The sequence below is a fragment of the Anomaloglossus baeobatrachus genome, chromosome 1 (assembly GCF_048569485.1).
Source record: "Anomaloglossus baeobatrachus isolate aAnoBae1 chromosome 1, aAnoBae1.hap1, whole genome shotgun sequence".
Classification (NCBI taxonomy): domain Eukaryota; kingdom Metazoa; phylum Chordata; class Amphibia; order Anura; family Aromobatidae; genus Anomaloglossus; species Anomaloglossus baeobatrachus.
The window spans coordinates 63,828,344-63,849,434 of record NC_134353.1 but is presented as its reverse complement, the minus strand read 5'-3'; the positions used below and the strand labels follow the sequence as shown (position 1 = coordinate 63,849,434).

The following is a 21,091-nucleotide window of genomic DNA, read 5'->3' as shown; positions in this document are numbered from 1 at the left end:
CACCCCAAATTTAGAGGGGAAAAAAAGAGTCCGTCTTACAATCCGGTGGTGTCTTTCCGGGAGGGGGACCAGCAGTGTTGGAGTGGGATCACAGGAGACAAGGCCGGTGGTGGAGTTAGGCGATGGTGCTTCAGGTGTCCCAGATGCTCACTGCTGGTGCAGTGAGACAGGCAACTTGCAGAAACTGTCGGTGGTGCTGGCTTCAAAGAAATGGTGCCTGGAGTCTGTGCGTGCGCAGATCGAGCTCTCGGGTCAAGATTTCTTCTGTGCACGCACCACCTCTGGGTGCCATTTTCCTTAAGTCTACTGCTGGCAGATCAATGGGCTGGACGCAGTGTGTGTGCAGATGAAATCTTGAGCTGAGAGCTCCATCATCCGTTCCGATGCCATTATTTGAAATCCGTACCACTGACAACATTTTCAGGATGGTGCCCGCAGCCCCAGCACAGCGCCCGCAGCCCTAGCACAACAGAGAACCTGCGGCCCCAGCACAGCACAGCGCCCGTGACCCACAGCCGCAGCAAAGCACAGTGCCGCAAAACCGGCGCAGCATCCACAGCATTACTCCTGTGACCCCTCTCCACCATCCCCAGTAAGCACTATTTGGATAATAAGATGCACCCCTCATTTTCTTCCCAAATTAGCACTAACAGCTACGCATTACAGACTGAAGAGTCCTTTGTCAATGGCATTTGAGTCTGGACTGTAACTGGGTCATTCATACACATGAATATGCTTTCAATTATTCCCTCCATTGTAGCTCTGGCAGTGGATTTAGGCTGGTGGTGCTGGAAGATTAACCTACGCCAGTGGCGTAGCTACTGCTTTTTGCCGCCCCCCTCCGTTGGCCGTCGATAATCCAGACACTTTCAAAAATCCGAAAAACCATCAAAATATTTATTTTTCATGGAGCTACAATCAAAGATCTAATTGTAGACTGCTGCTATTAGTCCTAGACTTTCACCTTTTTACACACATATGTAGGCCTATTATACACACACACAGCTCTGCTGCATACATACAGACACACACAGCTCTACTGCAAACATACAGACACAACACAGCTCTACAGCATACATACAGACAGACACACAACTCTGCAAGATACATACAGACAGACACACACAACTCTGCTGCATACAGACACACACAACTGCATACATACAGACACACAACTCTGCAGCATACATACAGACACACACAACTCTGCAGCTGCTGCATACATATATACATACATACAGGCACACACAACTCTGCAGCTGCTACATACATATATACATACAGGCACACACAACTCTGCAGCTGCTACATACATACAGACACACACAACTCTGTAGCTGCTGCATACATACAGACACACACAACTATGCTACATACATACAGACACACACAACTCTGCAGCTGCTACATACATACAGACACACACAACTCTGTAGCTGCTGCATACATGCATACATACAGACACACACAACTCTGCTACGTACAGACAGACACACACAGCTCTACTGCATACATACATACATACACAACTCTGCTGCACATATAGACACACATGCGGCTTTTGGGGGCCCACACACGCGGCTCCTGGGGGCCCGAACACGCGGCTCCTGGCTGCGGTAAAACCCATGCAGCTCACTGAGGCCCATAAACTGGTTGTCTGGGAGGGAGTATACAGGTCAAGGGGGGAGGGGGGTAGCACTTACTGCCCGGTCACGGAGGAGAGGGGGCCCACACAGCGCCGGAGGTCGCTGGCTGGCACTGCGCCTCCTTCAACTGTGGGACTGAGCAGGCCACGCGGTAGCTCCACCCACAGATGAAGCTCAAACCAGGAGGACGCTGTGGTCTTAAAGGGACCGCAGCCACAGTTTCCTGCCGAGGACTGCGGTCCCCGGAACTCGGCCCGGGGGCAGCAGAACTGAAGGCGAGTGGCCAAAATGCCGCCCCTTGACACCTGCCACCCGGGGCGGACAGCCCCCTCCGCCCCCTTCTTGCTATGCCACTGACCTACGCACTAGTATGAAGTCTTTTGCAGCTTCTACCAGGTTTTCCTCCTGGATTGCACTGTATTTAACTCCATCCATCTTCCCATCAGCTCTAGCCAGCTAACATGTCCCTGCTGAAGAAACGTCTTCCCACAGGATAATGCTGCCACCACCATATGTGGGGATGGAGTTGTCTGGGTGATGTATGGTGTTAGTTTTCCGTTTTGCGTTTAACCAAAAAAGTTCTACTTTGATCTCATCTGACCAGAGCACCTTCTTCCACATGCTTGCTTTTTGAAACTGCAAATCGGACTTTATATGGCTTGCTTTAAAAAATGGCTTTCTTTTTGCCACTCTTCCATAAATGGTAGATTTGTGGAGTTTACACTGATAAGCAAAACCAGCTCATCAATGTTTTGAACTTTTGACTTTCAGGCTACATATCTCACCTTCCACTAAAGCTTCAACCGCGAGACAACCTTCATTTCATAGACAATCATCTTGGCTATCTCATACATAAATTTGACTTGCAACTATTCAGAATATGATTAGTTATGCAGATTTTTGTCATGTCACTGCATTGTTACTGTTTTACTCTTAAAAATCTAAATTTTAATTATTTTGTTAGTATTTTGTAAATCCACCTTTGTGTTTATACACTGCCTGAATCCTCAGGCATGCTGTTGATCAGATTCAAGCAAGTGTCTGTGTGGCGCCCTGGACAAGCCAGGACGTCACAGGTACTTCAACAACACACCCCACACCCCGGCTAGGCACATCTAGGTCAAACACAAAATCCTTGTTGCCTTCCTCCAGGGGCTGATGTCCACACCAGGGGGTGGGCCAGGTGGTTGGCCCCGCCCACCGAGGAGTTCACAGTCCTGGAGGCGGGAAAAGGAGTCAGATTAGTTTTGAGTTTTGGAGAGTGAAGTGGTAGTAGAGGAGACTGACCATGTCCGGGTGCGTGGCCCGGGCACATGCAGCAAGGTTGGCAGACAGTGGTGACCGTCTGCAGGAGAGGCTGATTGGAGTGAATAGTGAGGACCGGGGACGGGCGGTGGCCCGACGGTACCGGATCGGGGAGCAAAGAGAAGCCAGCACCATTCGGCAGAGCTTACGGACCCCGACCAGGCTAGGAGTCGCCGTAAAACCGGTCAAATCCGTTAGCGAAGGGAACCCCTGGGGTTTCCCAGCAGTCAAGACCCGATTGAAGGCAACAGCTCAAACCGTGAAGGGAAATACAGTCACCGCCAAGGCTACAGTTCCCAGGGCCAGAGCCTGCAGGCAAAAGGGGCTTCCTCAGCATCCATCCAAGCTGGGGAGCGGGTTACCGGTGGGAAGCCATTGGAACCGTGAACACAACACAGGTGCAGGGAAAGGCAGTCACCACCAACCTACCGGGAGAGCTACCGCAGCCGTCTGTGGGACCCGTCCATCCAGCCGTTTGTTTTACCGGAGACTTTGCATTCGTTATTGGCTGAGTGAGTACCACTGTGCCGTGCGGCACAGCGCTGGCCCCGTAACCCACCTGCCATCCCTATCCCTCACCGGGCCCCGGGACGACCAACCCCTCTACCCACGGAGGGGAGAAACAACATCCAAGCTGCTCCCTGTCATCGCTCCCGGGATCCCCGTCCAGGGCAGCGTTGGTGTCACAACCTCACCACAACCGTGGGTGGCGTCACGGACAATATCCCTAAACCAAACCACCCCCCCCTTTCACTCACGGGCGAGGAGCGCCGCTCGAGTCCCCGGGATCCGGCCCACCGCTCGAGCCACCGACCGAGCGAGCAGCAGCCGGACCCGAGCAGTGGGTGAGCGCAGCGTCCCCTCCTCCGCCCGCGACATCTGCCGAAATCTGTTCCCAGGTTTCTTCTACATGTTCCCAATGTTGATGTATACTGGTTGGCTCATTTGGAGATGTATACAGCTTTTTCTTCAACTCTACCAACAAGTGTTCGATTGGGTTGAGGTCTGGGGACTGTGGGGGCCAATCCAGCACCTTTACTTCATTGTCATTAGACCATTTCTTCTCCTATCTCGCCATATGCTTCGGGTCGTTGTCCTCCTGGAACACTATGTCATCCTTCTCATACCCATAGTACTCGAGTATACGAAGTAACTCGTCTTGTAGGATATTCCGCACCATTCATTTTAGTCAAGTATCCAATGCCTTTGGCTGTGAAACAACCCCATTTCATTAGGCTTCCCCCACTGAGCTCGACAGTTCCTTCACTTTCTCGATATGTTAGCTGCTTCTTCCCTTGTTTTGTTTCTTCCAGACCCATTTGCACCCATCAGAGCAGTCTATAGACTTTAGTCTCATCGCTCAGAATTACCTGTTTCCAAGATTCTACTGTCCACTTTTTGCACTTTTTTGCAAACTCGAGCAGACGCTTCTTATGGCGATATTAATGTCAATGCTATTTCACCTTTTTTCGGGCCACCATTCCAGACTTATGTAACGTGCATGACACAGTGTGTTCATGGAGGTCTGTGACTCACTATTACAAAGCATTCGAGCCGCCTCCATTACCATGTTTGTTGCGCTAGAATGGATAGAACTTGTAATGACTGACTTACTGACTCTGACATTTTGCCTGGATGTCCACCTCTTGGCTTTTGAATGGATGGACAGACTTAATTTTGTATTCTTCAACTATCAGGACACTCATATGATGGAGTTTGGCAACTTTCATGGCCAAGAACCTGCTATTGATGACCTAGATAATGCTGTTTCTCTTTTCTTGGGAAATCTTCTTCATGACTGTTTCTCGACTCAAACCTGTGACCTTTTGCTTCTGAATCAACCTTATAACACACTGAGCTATTAGGGAATGTGAGAACAGGTTGTAATTTGTAGTATATAGGAAGAAAACTATTTTTCCACCACCATGAGCAAAACAGTAACAATGCAGTGACATGACAATAATCTGGATTACTACTTACATGCTAAAGAATTGCAAATCAAATTTATGTATGACATAGCCAAGATGATTGTCTATAACATTAAGGTAGTTTCACTTTCATAGCTGTAGTAGATAATGATATATGGAGCCTGAAAGTCAAAAGTTCAAAACATTTTTACCCTTTTGCTCATCAGTGACTAATGACAATGACTAATAGTTGTCCTGTAGACTGATTCTCCGACCTGAGCTATGATCTTTGCAGCTCCTCCAGTGGCCATGGGTCTCTTGGTTGCTTCTCTAAATGGTGCTCTTCTTGTTTGGGATGTCAGTTTAGGTAGACAGCCATGTCTTGGTAAGTTTGCAGTTGTGTCATACTTCCATTTTTGGATAATTTATTGTACAGTCTTCTGTGAAATGTTCAGAGTTTGAGCTATTTTTTTTTTATGATTTCCGCCAAAGCCAACGGCACTACTGTCGTCCTCCTCCTGGACCTGTCCTCTGCCTTCGACACAGTGGACCATTCCCTCCTATTACAGATTCTCTCATCTCTTGACATCACAGACTTGGTGCTATCTTGGATCTTTCATACCTAACAGACAAGACATTCAGCATCTCCCACTCTCACATTACTTCCTCATCTCGCCCCCTATCTGTCGGTGTCCCCCAAAGTTCTATTCTTGGATCCCTTTTATTTTCCATCTACACGTTCGGCCTGGGACAGCTCATAGAGTCCCATAGCTTTCAAAATCACCTCTACGCTGATGATACACCGATCTACCTCTCTGGACCTGATATCACCTCCCTACTAACCAAAATCCCACAATGTCTGTCTGCGATTTCATTCTTCTTGTCTGTGCAATTTTTAAAACTTAACATGGACAAAACGGAATTCATTATCTTTCCTCCTCCTCTATCAACCCCCAACAAGGCTATCCATCAAAGTTGATGGCTGCTCACTCTCCCCAGTCTCACAAGCTCATTGCCTCAGAGTAACCCTTGACTCTGCTTTATCCTTCAAGCCACACATCCAAGCCATCTTCACCTCCTGCCAACTACAATGCAAATATATCTCTTGGATTCGTACATTCCTTAATCAAAAATCAGCAAAAACACTAGTGCATACCCTCATCATCTCCCGCCTTGACTACTGCAACCACCTGCTCTGTAGCTTCCCTTCTAACACTCTTGCTCCCCTCCAATTTATCCTAAACTCTGTGACTCGATTAATCCACCTCTCCGCCCGCTATTCCTCGGCCTCGACACTTTGCCAATCTCCTCATTGGCTTCCCTTTGCCCAAAGACTCCAGTTCAAAACTCTAACCATGACATACAAAGCCATCCACAACCCGTCTCCTCCATACATCTGTGACCTAGTCTCCCAGTACCTACATGCATGCAACCTCCAATCCTCACAAGATCTCCTTTTATACTCCCCTCTAATCTCCTCTTCCCACAGTCGCATACAAGATTTCTCCCGTGCCTCCCCCATACTGTGGAATGATCTACCTTAGCATAACTAACTGTCACCTACAGTAGAAACCTTCAAAAGGAACCTGAAGACCCACCTCTTCCGACAAACCTACAATAACCCTCAGACCAGTACACCACTGCACAACCAGCTGTATCCTTACCTACTGTACTCTCACCTATTCCCTGTTGACTGTGAGCCCTCGTGGGCAGGGTCCTCTCTCCTCCTGAACCAGTCTGTTTTTGTATTGTTCATGATTATTGTACTTGTTTTTTATATATATACCCTTTTCACTTGTAAAGCACAATGGAATAAATGGCGCTATAATAACAAATAATAATAATAACAACAACCAAACCCTGCTTTACTCTTCTCCACAACTTTATCACTGACCTGTCTGGTGTCTTCCTTGGTTTTCATGATGCTATTTGATCCTTAATGTTCTCAAACACACCTCTGAGGCCTTCACAAAACAGCTGTAGTTATACTGAGAATATACTACACACAGATGAACTTGACTTCAGGTGGCAACTTGTCACTCAGGATTTTTTTAGGGGTATCAGACTACAGGGGGCTGAATACAAATGCATGTCACAACTTTCAGATTTATATTTAAGAAATATTTTGAAAATGATGTATAATTTCCTTTACACTTCACAAATACTTGTGACTTAATATTATCGCACATAAAATTCCTATGAAGTACATTTTACGTTTGTAGGTGTAACGTGAAATAATGTTGAAACATTCAAGGGGTATGAATACTTTTTCACCTACTGTATAATCTCACTATAGCCATGTAGATAATGTGGGCGCAGAGTACGGCCTGATATTATCATGATATAATTTAATTTCTAATGAAAACAAATCATCAGGAGGCAAATGAGTGTAATGGAAAATATATTCACACAGCTAGAAAACACAGCGATTTCCCAGAAAATGTTGGCTGTGGCAGACAAAATGGGTTCCTGTGAAAGCCACATGGGTAAATAAAGCAGTGATAGAATGAAAAGCGAGAGGCAATCAAAGGAACGCCGCAATATTAGTGTTTATTTTTGTAAAGCAAAGTTTCTGTAAGTTGTCTCAGATGGCTGCTCTATGAAAATATTCATTTACTGCGTAAGCCGAGATCCAATTAATTAATAAACCGATAACTGCACAAAGTATTAAAGGGAACCGGTCACCAGATTTGGTGACTATAAGCTGTGGCCACCACCAGCATTCTAACATGCTGTATATAAGGCTATGTGCCCACGCTGCGGAACATGCGCGGATTTTGCCGCGGATTTCTTGCGGAAAAGCCGCAGATTTTCCAGAAATCTGCAGCACAGCTACTCCCCAGCCATTTCTATGGCATTTGGGAAATGCTGTGCCCACGCTGCGGATTTTTCCGCAGCGGAAATCGTGCGGATTTTCGTGCGGAAAAATCTGCAGCATGTCAATTATTGTTGCGGATTTCTCCGCAGGGTCCCATATACTTACCTGCCTTGATAGAGACCCGAGTCACTTTCTCCGTCCGGTGTAGCGGCAGCGGCAGCAGCGCGGTGGATCCAGCCAAGTACAGGAAGGAAGAGGCGGGCGGGGCCTGCACGAGCTCCGGTCATGTGACAGCCGGAGCTAGTTCAGGCCCGCCCACCTCCAGCACAGTGAACCAGACGCTGCCTGACAGTGACCCGGCTGCAGGAAAGCGAGGTGCTGCATGATGGAGGTAAGTATGAGCACCCCGATCACTGCAGCACTTGTTCTGCATTGAGGATGCAGTGCCGAAGCCATGGTACTGTATCCTCAATGCAGAATGCCCGCACCATATCCGCACGACATTCCGCTGTATATCCGCAGCATTGAAACAGAGAAAGTTCGGTTGCGGATTTCTGGGAGCACCTGCGGAATGTCTTGCGGATATATCCGCAGGACAATGTCCCCGTGGGCACATAGCCTAAGAGCCCAGGCCCCTGTGTAGAATGTAAAAATCACTTTATAATACTCACCTAAGGGGTGGTGCGGTGCAGACTGGTCGGATGGGTGTCTCCGGTACCGGCGCCTCCTCTTTCGGCCATCTTTGTCCTCCTTCTTCCGAAGCCTGGGTGCATGACGCGTCCTACGTCATCCACACTAGCCGGCATTGCGGTCATGCGCAGGCGCACTACAATACTTTGATCTGCCATGCTCAGGGGAGATCAAAGTGCGTCTGAGCTGGACCGCAGCTCTAATGAGCTGCACAAGCTCTCGATTAACCCCTTACTAAAATGTTGATTTTTCATATCTGCACTTTAGGGTTTTTTTCCCTCCCCTTCTCACAAGAGCCATAACTTTTTTATTTTTCTTTCCACATAGACTTATGATGTCTGTGTTTTTTTTTTTTTTCTTCAGACGAGTTGTAATTTTGAATTACACCATTCCCTTTAGCATTGAATTTAATGGAAAAACTGGAAAAAGAATTCCAATTGCTAACAAATCGCACAAAAAACCCTTTAATTTCGCAATTCTTCTTTTGGCTTTTGTTTTTACATTAATTCTGCAGTAAAACCTGACGAAAGGATTCTACTGGGCACAACAATTTGTGGCAATACCAAACAAGCATGTGTGTGAGTGTGTGTGTATGTGTATTTATTTTATTTTTTTATTCATTTACTTTTTCTAAGTGGTGAAAAAAAATATAAAAAATTTGGAAATTTGTAAAAAAAAAATTTGTCACCATTTTCTGAAACCTGTAATTGTTTTTCATTCTTTGGTAAATGGGTTTCGTGATGGATTGTTTTTTGCTCTATGAGTAGAGATGAGCAAATAAACAGATATTCGGGTTCGGTGGGTCTGGCCGGACTTAAAAAAAGAAAAAAAAAAAAGTCCAGTTTGGGACAGACTTGAACCAGAACATCTGCCAAACCTCATATAAGTCAATGGGGACTTGAGCATTACCTGTAAAATAAAAGGGTTAAATCAGGAGCATATACCAACCAAGCCTCCAGTGTGGCTGTAACTCTAATTCCAGGTCCGCTCATCAGTCCTTCAATATATTCACTTTCCCCCCTACCCCCACCGGCAGCTCTGATTGGCTGATGGTAGACCACACCCCCACCCTCTCTAACAGTACCTGTGATTGGTTGGAATCAATGGTGGAAGTGTGGCACCCTGGACAAGCCACGTTCCACAGGTAACAACACCTACACATCCCACACTCCCTGTCAGGCACACCAAAGTCAGACAAAAACCCTTGTTGCCTTCCTCCAGGGGCTGATGTCCACACCAGGGGGTGGGCCAGGCGGTTGGCCCCGCCCACCGAGGAGTTAACAGTCCTGGAGGCAGAAAAAGCAGGCAGATGAGTTGAGGAGTGGAGAGAGATCAGTTTGGAGTTGAGAGAGGAGTAAAGTGGCAGTTAAGCAGCCTGAAGTTGGTCCAGGTGTGTGGCCCGGACAGACCAGCAAGGTTGGCAGACGGTGGTGACCGTCTGCAGGAGTGGCCTATTGGAGCTAACCGTAAGGATCGTGGACGGGCGGTGGCCCGACGGTACCGAACCGGTACGCAAAGAGAAGCCAGCACCATCCGGCAGGGGCTTACGGACCCCGGCAAGGCTAGGAGTCGTCGTGAATTTGCCAAATCCGTTAGCGAAGGGAACCTCCTGGGTTTCCCAACAGCCAAGTCCCGACAGAAGGCAACTGTCCAACCGAGAGAGGGAAACACAGTCACCGCCAAGGCTAAAGTTCCCAGGGCCAGAGCCTGCGGGCAAAAGGGGCTCCTTCAGCACCCATCCAAGCTGGGGAGCGGGTTACCGGTGGGAACCCATTGGAACCGTACACGTTACACAGGTGCAGGGAAAGGCAGTCACCATCAACCTGCCGGGAGGAGAAACACCGCAGCCGTCTGTGGGACCCGTCCATCCAGCCGTTTGTTTTACCGGAGACTCTGTGTACATCATTGGCTGAGTGAGTTCCACCGTGCCGTGCGGCACAGCGCTGCCCCTGCGACCCTGCACCTCACCAGGCCCCGTAACCCGCCTGCCATCCATCCCCACCCCATCACCGGGCCCCGGGACAACCAACCCCCTACCCACGGAGGGGAGAATTAACATCCAGGCTGCTCCCTGTCATCGCCCCCGGGATCCCCGTCCAGAGCAGCGGTGGTGTCACCAATCTCACCACAACCGTGGGTGGCGTCACGGACAATATCAAATCCCCACAATCATTCCCCCCCTTTTCACTCACGAGCGAGGAACGCCGCTCGAGTCCCCGGGATCCGGCCCACCGCTCGAGCCACCACCGAGCAGCAGCAGCAGCAGCCAGACCCGAGCAGTGGGAGAGAGCAGCGTCCCCTCCTCCGCCCGCGACAACTTGGCGTCACGAACAGGATCTTACACTCTGCCGTCTGGTAGAGGTGCGCCTTGTGACCGCCGGAGGTGTCCGGCCGAAAAATTGGAGAAGCCGCCATCTTGGGCGTGAAAAATTCCCGCTCGAGCGTCTCCTCGAGTAGCGGAGGCGCGAAGGCCAAAACCCCGCTCCTGTAGAGGAGGAGCCGGAAAGAGACTAAGGGGGACTGATGGCGTCTGGCCGCATGTAGCGCGCGGCTATAAAAGCAGGGACACCAGGACCCTGCGGCCATCTTGTTGCTGGTTCCTGGAAGAGGCCGCCAGAGCCATGTTTATGCCGTCCCGAAGACCCATGAGAAGATCCGCCAGTTGCTGATTCCCCAAGCTAACGTGCCCACCGTCCTGCAAGCGTACCATGATGGTGCTGGACACTTAGGATGGAAGAAACTAGAGATGCTTTTGGGAGAGCGGTTCTATTGGAGTGGAATGCGGAAATCTGTAGAGGCCTGGTGCCGAGAGTGTGGCCCTTGCACGCTGAGAAGGAAGGATGAGGCCAGCCAGAAGGCGCCCCTACACCCGATTGTTACACATCAACCGCTGGAGCTGGTTGCCCTGGACCATGTAAAGCTCACCCCCAGCCGAAGTGGGTACACCTACGCTCTAACCATTGTAGACCACTATTCAAGGTTCATGGTGGTTGTCCCAGTCAAATACCTAACTGGCCGTACCGCCGCTAGAGCGTTCCAGGCTTATTTCTGCCGACCACATGGATACCCTGAGAAGGTGCTTACTGACCAAGGCCCGGCCTTTGAAGCGGAGGTATTCCATGAATTTTGTCAGTTGTACGGCTGCAAGAAAATCCGGACCACGGCTTACCATGCCCAAACCAACGGCATGTGTGAAAAGATGAACCACCTGGTCCTGGGCCTCCTCAAGATGTTGCCGCTAGAAGAGCGGAACCTGTGGCCGGAGAAGCTACCTGACTTGGTCTATATGTACAACAATATCCCTACCAGCTCAACGAAATGCACCCCAGCATACCTGATGAGGGCTCGCCCCGGCCGGCTACCGGTTGATCTGGACATAGGATTGGAAGCCCCAGAAGCACTCCCTTCGGCAGCTGAATGGGACACTCGGCGGAGGGTGCAGTATCGACAAATTCAGGAGTATGTTGAAAAGAACTTGAGTCGGAGTTGGGAACAACAGGAGCAGCGCTTCAACCAGAAGGTGTCTGCTGGCCCTTTCCAGCCTGGAGATGTAGTGCTGAAGCGAAAGAGGAGGACCTACAAGCTGGATGATCAATGGGAGCAGACCCCATATGTCATACAGCCCACAGGATGGGAAGATGGGAAGGCCTACCAGATCAGTCGTGACCAAGAGGGCACTTTGGCCACGGTTTCCCGGGACCATCTAAAGAGGTGCCCACCAGCATTGAGGGCAGCGGCTGAAGCTCCGGTTCCTAGACCGGCGGAGAAGGCAAAAGAGGTAATCCACACCGTGATGGGTGACTTTCCAGCAGACTGGCCTACACAGAATGGCGCGGTGATTCTTCCAGTGATACTGTTCCCACAACCCGTGGATGAGGAAGTGATGAAAGTGGTCAACCATGAGCCAGTGCCCAGGGATGAACCTGTACCCAGCTCCCCTATGCCTCCGCCTGCCCCACACGATAGCAGGGAAGAGGAACTGATTGTTCCCTCTGCCCCACTGCCTGTCCCCACTGACACTGGACCCCGGAGGTCCACTCGTCCTAACCTAGGTAGACCCCCACTTAGGTACAGGGAAACTACTCTTTAAAGGGGGGAAATTGTGTCTGTATGTGTTGAAAATACCGTTTAAAAGTTGTAAATGAATGATAAGAATGATTACCGAAGATTCACCTGATTGAAGCCTTGATTTAAACCGGTCGTTGCCGGCAACTGGTCCCTGTTGGGACCCCTTACAAACAACTACGTAGGAACTACTACGGTCAAGCCCGAGAACTGGCAGGGCAACCACAAACTTAGTGGCTTGTAAATAAAAATGTTGTTTTATGGCTTTTACCGTGACCGCCTCCGGAGAGGCAGATTGGAGGAAGGGCCCGCAGTGGAGTAGGCTGGGGCCCAGCCACCACCGGAACCGGTGGTGATCCTCTGGGGGTTTCAGGGGTTCCCCATGGATGTGGGTCACCTGAACAGGACAGAACCCGCTCGGGTAACTTGTGCTGGACTGGGGTCAAGGGGTGCTGCCTGTTTGCTTAGGGGCAGCATCAGGGCCAGGTTGCTTGGGTGGGAGAGAGCGGAAGCCAACACCATTACTAACGTTTTAAGTAAAGTACCTCCCGATGTGGGAAGATGTAATTATACTTGTAATCCCTGTTTTACCGTTTATCTTTTTCAGTTTGTGAAAATAAAACCGGTGATGGATGGGCAGCCCGCGGACGGTCTGCATTTTACTAAGGGGGAATGTGGCGCCCTGGACAAGCCAGGGGCCACAGGTAACAGCACCTACACACCCCACACTCCCGGTCAGGCACACCAAAGTCAGACAAAAACCCTTGTTGCCTTCCTCCAGGGGCTGATGTCCACACCAGGGGGTGGGCCAGGCGGTTGGCCCCGCCCACCGAGGAGTTCACAGTCCTGGAGGCGGAAAAAGCAGGCAGATGAGTTGAGGAGTGGAGAGAGATCAGTTTGGAGTAGAGTTGAGAGAGGAGTAAAGTGGCAATTAAGCAGCCTGAAGTTGGTCCGGGTGTGTGGCCCGGACAGATCAGCAAGGTTGGCAGACGGTGGTGACCGTCTGCAGGAGTGGCCTATTGGAGCTAACCGTAAGGACCGTGGATGGGCGGTGGCCCGGCGGTACCGGACCGGTACGCAAAGAGAAGCCAGCACCATCTGGCAGGGGCTTACGGACCCCGGCAAGGCTAGGAGTCGCCGTGAATTTGCCAAATCCGTTAGCGAAGGGAACCTCCTGGGTTTCCCAGCAGCCAAGTCCCGACAGAAGGCAACCGTCCAACCAAGAGAGGGAAACACAGTCACCGCCAAGGCTAAAATTCCCAGGGCCAGAGCCTGCGGGCAAAAGGGGCGCCTTCAGCACCCATCCAAGCTGGGGAGCGGGTTACCGGTGGGAACCCATTGGAACCGTACACGTTACACAGGTGCAGGGAAAGGCAGTCACCATCAACCTGCCGGGAGGAGAAACACCGCAGCCGTCTGTGGGACCCGTCCATCCAGCCGTTTGTTTTACCGGAGACTCTGTGTACATCATTGGCTGAGTGAGTACCACCGTACCGTGCAGCACAGCGCTGCCCCCGAGACCCTGCACCTCACCAGGCCCCGTAACCCGCCTGCCATCCATCCCTACCCCATCACCGGGCCCCGGGACAACCAACCCCCTACCCACGGAGGGGAGAATTAACATCCAGGCTGCTCCCTGTCATCGCCCCCGGGATGCCAGAGCAGCGGTGGTGTCACCAATCTCACCACAACTGTGGGTGGCGTCACGGACAATATCAAATCCCCACAATCAATTCTCCCCCCTTTTCACTCACGGGCGAGGAACGCCGCTCGAGTCCCCGGAATCCGGCCCACCGCTCGAGCCACCACCGAGCAGCAGCAGCAGCCGGACCCGAGCAGTGGGAGAGCGCAGCGTCCCCTCCTCCGCCCGCGACAGAAGCAATGATGAAAGAGGGAGCAGTCCGCTCCCTCCATCATTCTCTGTCAGCGCCTGTGATCTGACAACTCGGCACAGTACTGTGCCAAGCAGTGAATAGGCCCAATATACGACATGGAGAACTATGTGTTGCCCATTTTATGATACGGTGAACTATGTGGGGCCCATTATTCTTTATGCAGGACTATGTGTGGCCCTTTATTCTGTATTAAGGACTATGTGGGGCCCATTATTGTGTATGGAGGGTTTTGTGGGGGGCCCATTATTCTGTAATGAGGACTATGTGGTGTCCATTATTCTGCATGGAGGACTATGTGGGGCCCATTATTCTGTATGGAGGATTATGTGGGGGGCCCATTATTCTGTATGGAGGACTATGTGGGGCCCATTATTCTGTATGGAGGGCTATGTGCGGCCCATTATTCTGTATGGAGGGCTATGTGGGGCTCATTATTCTGTATGGAGGGCTATGTGGGGCCCATTATTCTGTATGGAGGACTATGTGGGGCCCTTTATTCTGTTTGAGGACTATGTGGGGCCCATTATTCTGTACGGAAGGCTATGTGGGGCCCATTATTCTGTATGGAGGATTATTTGGGGGCCATTTTTCTGTATGGAGGACTATGTGGGGCCCATTATTCTGTATGGAGGGCTATGTGGGGCCCATTATTCTGAATGGAGAACTATGTGGGGCCCATTATTCTGTATGTAGGACTATGTGGGGCCCATTATTCTGTATGGAGGACTATGTGGGGCCCATTATTCTGTATGGAGGGCTATGTGAGGCCCATTCTGTATGGAGGGCTATGTAGGCCCATTATTCTGTATGGAGGGCTATGTGGGGCCATTATTCTGTATAGAGGGCTATGTGGGGCTCATTATTCTGTATGGAGGACTATGTGGGACCCATTATTTTGTATGGAGGACTATGTGGGGCCCATTATTCTGTATGGAGGACTATGTGGGGCCCATCATCCTGTATTGAGGGCTATGTAGGGCTCATTACTCTGTATGGAGAACTATATTGGGCCCATTACTCTGTATGGAGAACTATGTTGGGCCCATTATTGTGTATGGAGAACTATGTTGGGCCCATTACTCTGTATGGAGAACTATGTTGGGTCCATTATTCTGTATGGAGAACTATGTTGGGCCCATTATTCTGTATGGAGGGCTATGTGGGGCCCATTATTCTGTATGGAGGGCAATGTGGGGCCCATTATTCTGTATGGAGGACTATGCGGGCTCATTATTCTGTATGGAGGGCTATGTGGGTCCATTATTATGCATGGAGAACTATGTTGGGCCCATTATTCTGTATGGAGAGCTATGTTGGGCCCATTATTCTGTATGGAGGGCTATGTGGAGCCCATTATTCTGTATGGAGGGCTATGTGGGTCCATTATTCTGTATGGAGGGCTATGTGGGCCCATTATTCTGTATGGAGAGCTATGTTGGGCCCATTATTCTGTATGGAGGGCTATGTGGAGCCCATTATTCTGTATGGAGGGTTATGTGGGGCCCATTATTCTGTATGGAGGGCTATGTTGGACCCATTACTCTGTATGGAGAACTATGTAGGACCCATTATTCTGTGTGGAGGACTATGTTGGGCCCATTATACTATAGGGAGGGCTATATGGGGGCATTATAATATATTGTTAATATATTATTATACAAAACGTTTTTTTAAATATTTACATGAACTACTGATTGGCCCCTTGTAGTGAGGGAAAAATGATTTTTAGTGATTGGAGGAGGCGGCCGGAAATGCTCAATTCAAGAGCTGCCCTGTCTTCAGATAGTGCCCGCGGCTGGGTACTGCACATCCGCCTGCACATGGGAGACGGATGTGCAGTACCCAGCCGCAGCCGCTATCAGAAGTGGTGCAGCTCTGGAACTGAGCATTTCCAGCCGCCTGCTACCGCCAGCTGATCGGCAGTGATGCTGAGCGTCGGACCCCGGCCGATCAGACATTGATGACCTATTTCTAAGGATAGGCCATCAATGTAAAAGTAGTGTACAGCCTCTTTAAGAGCAGGGCCTACCATCTCTTTACTTGTAAGCACTGCGCATGTATGGCCATCACTGCTATAATGCAGAAGTGGCTAGATAATGAGCCATCAACAATTAAAGTAAAAATCCCTCCATCTTTATAAAGGGAGGTGATTTTTCTTTTTCAACGAGCAAATTGCAAGCTTGCCTGTTTTATATGCTCTGTACAATTTTGCACTTAACAGAACATGGGAATATCCCTTTAATGACAAGAAGTTCAGAAAATCACCTGCACCGATATTCACTTATATCTCATATTCCTCAAGGTCGAGAACCTTCCTGAATAATTTACATACATATTTAATACTAGAGCCATTACAAGGACTGTCATCATCACATCCGTCTGTGTCTCTCTTGGGTCCAAACACATTCATTTTTTCCTATATCAAAACCACAAGCCAGGTTGATTTAAGAAAAGTCCAATTAACCTCTCCATGTTTTCTGGAGTTTAGAAATTAAATGAAAATACCCTTATACATCGCAGCCCTTTATAAGCTTCACGTATATTATCCGCTCACTTTAATTTGTATGCCTTTTTTAAAAAATATTTTCGTTACGGTTCTGTCTTCTAGGATTTGTGATTTCACTTATGGGACGTAAAAGGCCTCTCCCTCATATTACTTCAAGGCATTATGGCTTAAGGGCCCAGGCAGAAAGGCAAGCTGTGAATTTTGTCATCCAAGGTAAGAAACAGTAAAAACCAGTAAATTTTAGAGGCTCGGGGTGCAAAAACTTTTAAAGATAAAGTCACCTGCTTCAGATTATTGCAGAAATTGCTGCAACTCAAAAACTTACTTTATACATGTGAATAATATTGCTTCTGCTGCATGCAACAATGCCACAGAAAAGCTAAATTCACTTATATCCACTTATTCAGCAGTGGTATACCACTAATAGTGGCAGACCACATAGCCACTATGGTGCATTTCTCTCCTCCACCCAGCATTTCAATTACCTAAGCTAGAAGAAAGCAGACACCCCCTAAAAGAATAACACTTTTTTGGGGAGTGGTGAGGTTTGAGGGTATGTCTTCTTTCTTTTGGGGGTGTCTGCTTTCTGTAAGGCCTGCGACACACATCCGTGCCGCCGGCACGTGTTTGTAATTTTTTACACGTACCGGCGGCACGGAGACACATTAAGCAATGCTACCCTGGCACACACACGTAAAACCACACGGAACGTGTGTCCGTGTGCGTTTGTACGTGTGTGCATTTTTCAAAGCGCTGACATGTCAGTGTTTTCTCCGGCAGCACGGGTGTCACACGGCCCGCACCCGTACCACACGGGTGTAGTGTGGATGCGGTCCCGTGTGACACGCGCCGGAGAAAACACACGTGTCAGTGAAAAAAACCCAAAACATTAACTGACCTTCTCCAGCCCTCCTGTCTCTGCCGCTGCTGCCTCTTGCTGTCGACCGCCGCTCATTATTCTCATTTAATATTCACTTCACTGCCTGGCAGCAGCAGCAGCTGGGAGACGGCAGGGCTGGAGCCGAAGATCAGCACCACGGACAGCAGCGCAGACAGCAGGAAGGACCAGGTGAGTATGTAAATTACCGGTTCTACGTGTGCTATCGCGGATAGCACACGTAGAACACACGTGGCCCGCACGTACCAGAGACACGTACTTACCTGCACACAACACGCAGGGGAAATACGTGTCTCTCGGCACGTGCGTGAATTTCACGTGAGTGTGGCAGAGGCCTAATGAAGAGTTCTGCTGTATTCTTTAACTTTTTAGCTGCTTAGACACTTCCTTATGGAACCTCAAGTAGGGCGTATTTTTAGAGTAGAGCTTATATTTTAAAGAGGTTGTCCCCTACTTTTGCATTGATGGCTTACCCTGATTGGCCGGGGTCTGACACCCCACAACCCCGCCAATCAGCTGTTTTTGACCCCAGCGGCGGCACAGGCAGCTGGAAATACTCAGTTCCGGAGCTGCTCCGTCTTTTGGTAGTGGCTGTGGCTGGGTACTGCAATCAGCCTTCCATTCAGATCAATTGAAGGTGGATGTGCAATACCCAGCCGCAGCCACTTCAGGAGATGGAGCAGCTCCAGAAATGAGCATTTTTTTCCCCTGCTGCCGCCGGGACCGAGAACAGCTGATTGGTGGGGGTGCCGGGTGTCGGACCCCGATTAATCAGACATTGATGACCTATCCTAAGGATAGGCCATCAATACAAAAGTAGGGGACAACCCCTTTAAGCATACTCAAAAAAGACCCCAAAATCCTACTAGGGCTTATGTAGTGCCCCTGAGGCCATCAGGGAGCTACAAGGTACTGCATCCCCACCGGACCAATGGATGGCCGCCTATAGGTGGAGCCATTCCAGTCCACTAGTTGATCAGGTGAGAGGGGCAGACAGTGGACAGTCAGGAAGACAGTAGTCATTTGAGCAGTGACTGTGAAAGTGAGCAGACGTGCTGACCGGAGTGAACAGTAACCTGGTGCCCAGGAGGTTAGATGCCGGTGGAGTACAATTGAGTACTCCCAGAACTACACACCAACGGGGTACAGGACCCTAGGTCAGGCAGAAGCTCCAGGGAGGCCTGATAACACCTGCACAGAGAGGGGACCATCAAGGACCTCACTGACCTTGAAGTCCAGGACAAAAGTAGCAAAGGGAGAACCGGGCACAGGACCAGAGACTCCTATCCCACAGGGTTCACGCTACAGTCATACGGACTGCAGTGGAAGACCACCAGATGGGGACCCACAGCTGCTCTACGCCATGGGGACCCACCAACTAGAGACAGGTGCAGGGGAAGAAGGCACCAGATTACTAAACTGGCACTGGGACAAAGGGGACCTAAAGGTTAAACCAGCCGGCCTCGGGTGACCAGTTATCACCAGAAAGTGAGTAAAGAACCAGTTGCACTGAACCCTTGTGTGGCCTACCTTCTTCCGACACCGTCACATCACCTACCCTCTGGGGCCCGGCCCTGCTTGCGGAGGGCCTAACATCCAGGCTGCCATTAACACCAGCCCCAGTAGTGGACATTGTGCAGCGGCGGCTCCATCTACATAGCTGCAAACCCACAAGTGGCGTTGCATGTGAACATTATTCTAATCCCCTGTAAATATTCCCCTTTTCAAAAAGGACCCAGAGCACGGGACCGGGCAACGTCCACCAAAGCGACATTCCCCAGTTATACACCGCCCGGGACCGAGTACCCCATAACCCTGGGCGACACACTTATTTTCAGGTTAGGTATTCTTTTCAGGGAAACAGGGTATCTGAATTCTTAGGATGCATATACAGTTGAATACAACAGTGCAACATGGAGCTGTCAGATCTCTGCTCCACTATTCAGCCTATGCCTTTGACTCAGTACAGCAGGCACATTTATATCACTAAATTACACCTGTTGTCCAGAGCCTCAGAGAATGGGGCGAAATGAGTAGTTGGGGTTTTTTTTTTTTCTTTTATTATTCAGTGCAATTAGTGAGCTGTTAGGTTCAAAATATTAGGGCTAGAGGGCAGCTATGTGTGGGGATCTGTGAACGCATCATCCTATGTTGAGAGCTGTGGGGAAAACTTTGACCACAACCCTAGCCACACCCCAAGCCACGCCTATTTACTATTCCTATTTACCCTGGCAGGAGATGTCAGAGAGGTGGTGGTAGTGAGGAATATTCAGTAGACACCCAAGACTGCAGGGCGTAGACCCAAATCCGGGATTGTCCGCTATATCCAGGAAGGTTGGGAATAAAGATGAGCAAATTGATTCATGGGACTCCGATCCAGCTTCAAGATCAGTGGTACCCGGTGGCTGGACAGAAGTTCCACAAATTCCGTGCCTTCATGCATTGTTTATTCAAGGCTGGTGTGACGTCATCTGTACGTCGTGCTCATCTCTACTTGGGACCTGTGGATTTTTTTTTTCTTCATTTATTCATAGTCGTAGCAGCCAGAACTTTCTCATCTTGATATAAGCGTCACTTTACAATATCTGGCTGTTTTGTGTCTGTAAGGCCGTGTTCACATATTGCATAAATACTGTGTTTTTGTTTTCTGCAGATACTGTATCCGCACCATACTACGCAATAACAATCGTCTCTGGTTATTGCATTTTTTGCTACATTTTTTATGCTTTTTCCCCTTATTTAATGCAATTTTGGTGTCGATGTGAAGCAGCATTTTTAAGTGTTTTTTATAGTACTGAAAAGCTTTGATTCTGCGTGTAAAAAAGTAACTGCAGTTTTTTTAAATGTCTTTTTTTAGGCTGCACATAGAAGCCTCTGTAGAATAAATAGGTACCAAAACTGCACCGTACGCCAATTTTTTATTTATTTATTTATTTACTTTTACTCCAATCTACAGTGACCGGCAGACAGAGTCTGTGATTGAAAGCAGTAAGACACTGTCACACAGGCTGGGGGCGCATCTGTCTGCATCCAATCAAAGATGCCAGGACTGCCAGTGGGTGGGGGAAACAGTGAAAATGTATGAGGCTAATGAGCGGCCCCGAAAGAATAGTGAGCAGCCAGGAAGCAGATACAGCTGCACCAGAGACTCTCTATAGTGCACTTGCTTTATTTTTATTTTTCCTTGTTTTTTTTTAATTTTCCGAGTTACCGAATCCAAATGATTGCTTGAAGTTCCTTGAGAAGCCCGGGCCCGGCACCTGGATACTTTTGAAACCGTGTGGATTCGGACTTTTATAGTCCGGGTCTGCCCATCACTATTCAAAACTACGAGCCAACATATAGCTATATATGCTAAAAA

General features: G+C 49.3%; 1 protein-coding gene across 1 annotated transcript in view; it reads left to right on the top strand.

Annotated features, from left to right (window-relative positions):
- The window catches only part of POLN (DNA polymerase nu), a 270,736-nt gene that overhangs the window by 201,012 nt on the left and 48,633 nt on the right, over window positions 1-21,091 (top strand). Inside the window, exon 18 of the mRNA XM_075332945.1 lies at window positions 16,935-17,045. Within this exon, the coding sequence (XP_075189060.1) occupies window positions 16,935-17,045 (111 nt within the window). The remainder of the gene's footprint in view (window positions 1-16,934; window positions 17,046-21,091) is intronic.